The 1897-nt window shown below is 51.4% G+C and overlaps 1 protein-coding gene across 1 annotated transcript in view; it reads left to right on the top strand.

Moving 5' to 3' along the window:
• GUITHDRAFT_132322 (hypothetical protein) overlaps positions 1 to 1897 on the top strand; it is a gene marked incomplete at both ends in the record, with an annotated part of 7494 nt that overhangs the window by 1536 nt on the left and 4061 nt on the right. The window contains 5 exons of the mRNA XM_005841553.1: positions 450 to 541; positions 734 to 779; positions 937 to 987; positions 1126 to 1193; positions 1376 to 1537. Of these exons, the coding sequence (XP_005841610.1) occupies positions 450 to 541; positions 734 to 779; positions 937 to 987; positions 1126 to 1193; positions 1376 to 1537 (419 nt within the window). The remainder of the gene's footprint in view (positions 1 to 449; positions 542 to 733; positions 780 to 936; positions 988 to 1125; positions 1194 to 1375; positions 1538 to 1897) is intronic.

Here is a 1897-nt window from a genome sequence, read left to right as displayed (position 1 = left end):
GGGGGGGGGAAGGGAAGGGGGGAGAGGGGGAGGAGGACAAGGGCGAAAGGAAGGACAGACGAGTAGGTGTACAAGGAGTCAGAGGAGAGGGCTTTCCTCCGCAAGTTTCGACATTCGGAGCACTTGGAGAGAAGGGCGAGACCCCCGGATCCTTGAGAACGAAGTCAACCGGCCGCAACTTGACACGGAAGGCGCAAAGTCAGAGGTCGCTCGATGCGTTTGAGAACCAGATGCGATGGCAGAAGTTCAAGAACAAATTGCAGAACGTCAGCAGCGTAGTGACCAAGTATCTTCTCACCCTCTTTGCTCTGCTCCTCCTTCTCTTCCGTATCTCTGTGACTCCGTAGTTTCCATCCTTTCCTCCTGGCTCTCTTATCTCTCCATCTTTCTCTTCATACTGCCTGCCCTCTTATTACTTTCGTAGTCGCTCCCTTGACATGGTTCTGCAGACACTGGCAAGGGGCGGAGGAGGAATCTGCGGCACCAGAAGAAGCGAAAGTTGCGGTCCGGTTCACCTCGCAGCCCAGCTCCAGTTCAACAGGTTGTCAACTCCAGCTTTGACGTATCGACGTCTCACCTGATGCCCAGACTCTGGTCCGGATGAGGCAGTCCCAATCCCTCCGCAGCCGCCGGCTCAAGAACCTCTGAACTCTCGAGCTCACGAGCAGAGATGTGATCAACTGTGACATGCTGAACTTGATGTGCCTGCTGACTCTGTCTTGCTCGTCGTCAGCTGGAGGGTTCTTCTTCAGAAGGAGGGTCACAGAATCCCCAGCAAGGTGATCGCCACGCTGAGCAGCCACTTGGTTGATGATGATGGCAGCGATTCTGTGAAGGAGAGGATGATAACGGAGGAGTTTCTGCAAGAGACAATCAACTTGGGTGATAGATCAGTTGAGTTCGTCGTTGAGATGTCTTGCTGATGATCTAGAGCAGCAACTCCTAAGCTTTTGAAGAATGCCAGAGAGAGAGTCAGGCCAGCAGGAGGTACTTCTCCTCTTGCCCTCCCTCCCCGCATCTTCCCTCCCCTCCCTTCTCAACCCTCTTCTCACCTTCTCTCACGTCTTCTCACCTCCTCTCACCTTTCTTTCCCTCTCGTCTCGTCTTTTGTTCACTGAGATACAGAGTATGTTCAACCGAAGATGAAGACCCCGGACCCTCCCAGCGAGGAAGTGAATCCTGAGCCAATCCAGGTTGAATGATGACGATGACGACGACGACGATGATGATGATGATAATGATGATAATGATGTATACAACTACGATGGAGATGTTTCATGGAGGTGGTGATCACGCTGGCAAAGGCGAAGATACGGGAAGACAAACATTGATGAAGATGACGAAAAACCGACAACTCACACTTGTATCACAGCAGGAAGTGACTTCAGCACCTCCACAAGTGGATAGGGCTCGTGCGAGCGAGGAGGAGAAGGAAAGAGAATCAAGCAGGCAGGCGGCCATGCTGCAGGGCTTCATGCAGCTCATGCAGGAGAGGGACGGGCAGCGGGATCAGATGATCTCGCAGATGCAGAATCAGGTCTGTTCATGAGGCGGAGGAAGGGGATGGGGAGGAGGAGGATGCAGAGAAATGAGGACAGGAAGAAGCGCTGAAGGGATTTGGCAATGGGGGTTGGAGGATGCAAAGAAGCATGGATAGGAGGGGGACTTCGTGGTACAGGAGGAGGAGGAGTTGGTGGTGGTGGTACAGGAGTTGATGATGATGATGATGATGATGATGATGATGATGATGATGATGATGATGATGATGATGATGATGATGATGATGATGATGATGATGATGATGATGATGATGATGATGATGATGATGATGATGATGATGATGATGATGATGATGATGATGATGATGATGATGATGATGATGATGATGATGATGATG

The sequence above is a fragment of the Guillardia theta genome (genome assembly GCF_000315625.1).
Source record: "Guillardia theta CCMP2712 unplaced genomic scaffold GUITHscaffold_3, whole genome shotgun sequence".
Taxonomy (NCBI): domain Eukaryota; class Cryptophyceae; order Pyrenomonadales; family Geminigeraceae; genus Guillardia; species Guillardia theta.
The sequence above is the reverse complement of the archived record's forward strand: the minus strand, read 5'-3'. Positions and strand labels throughout refer to the sequence as shown.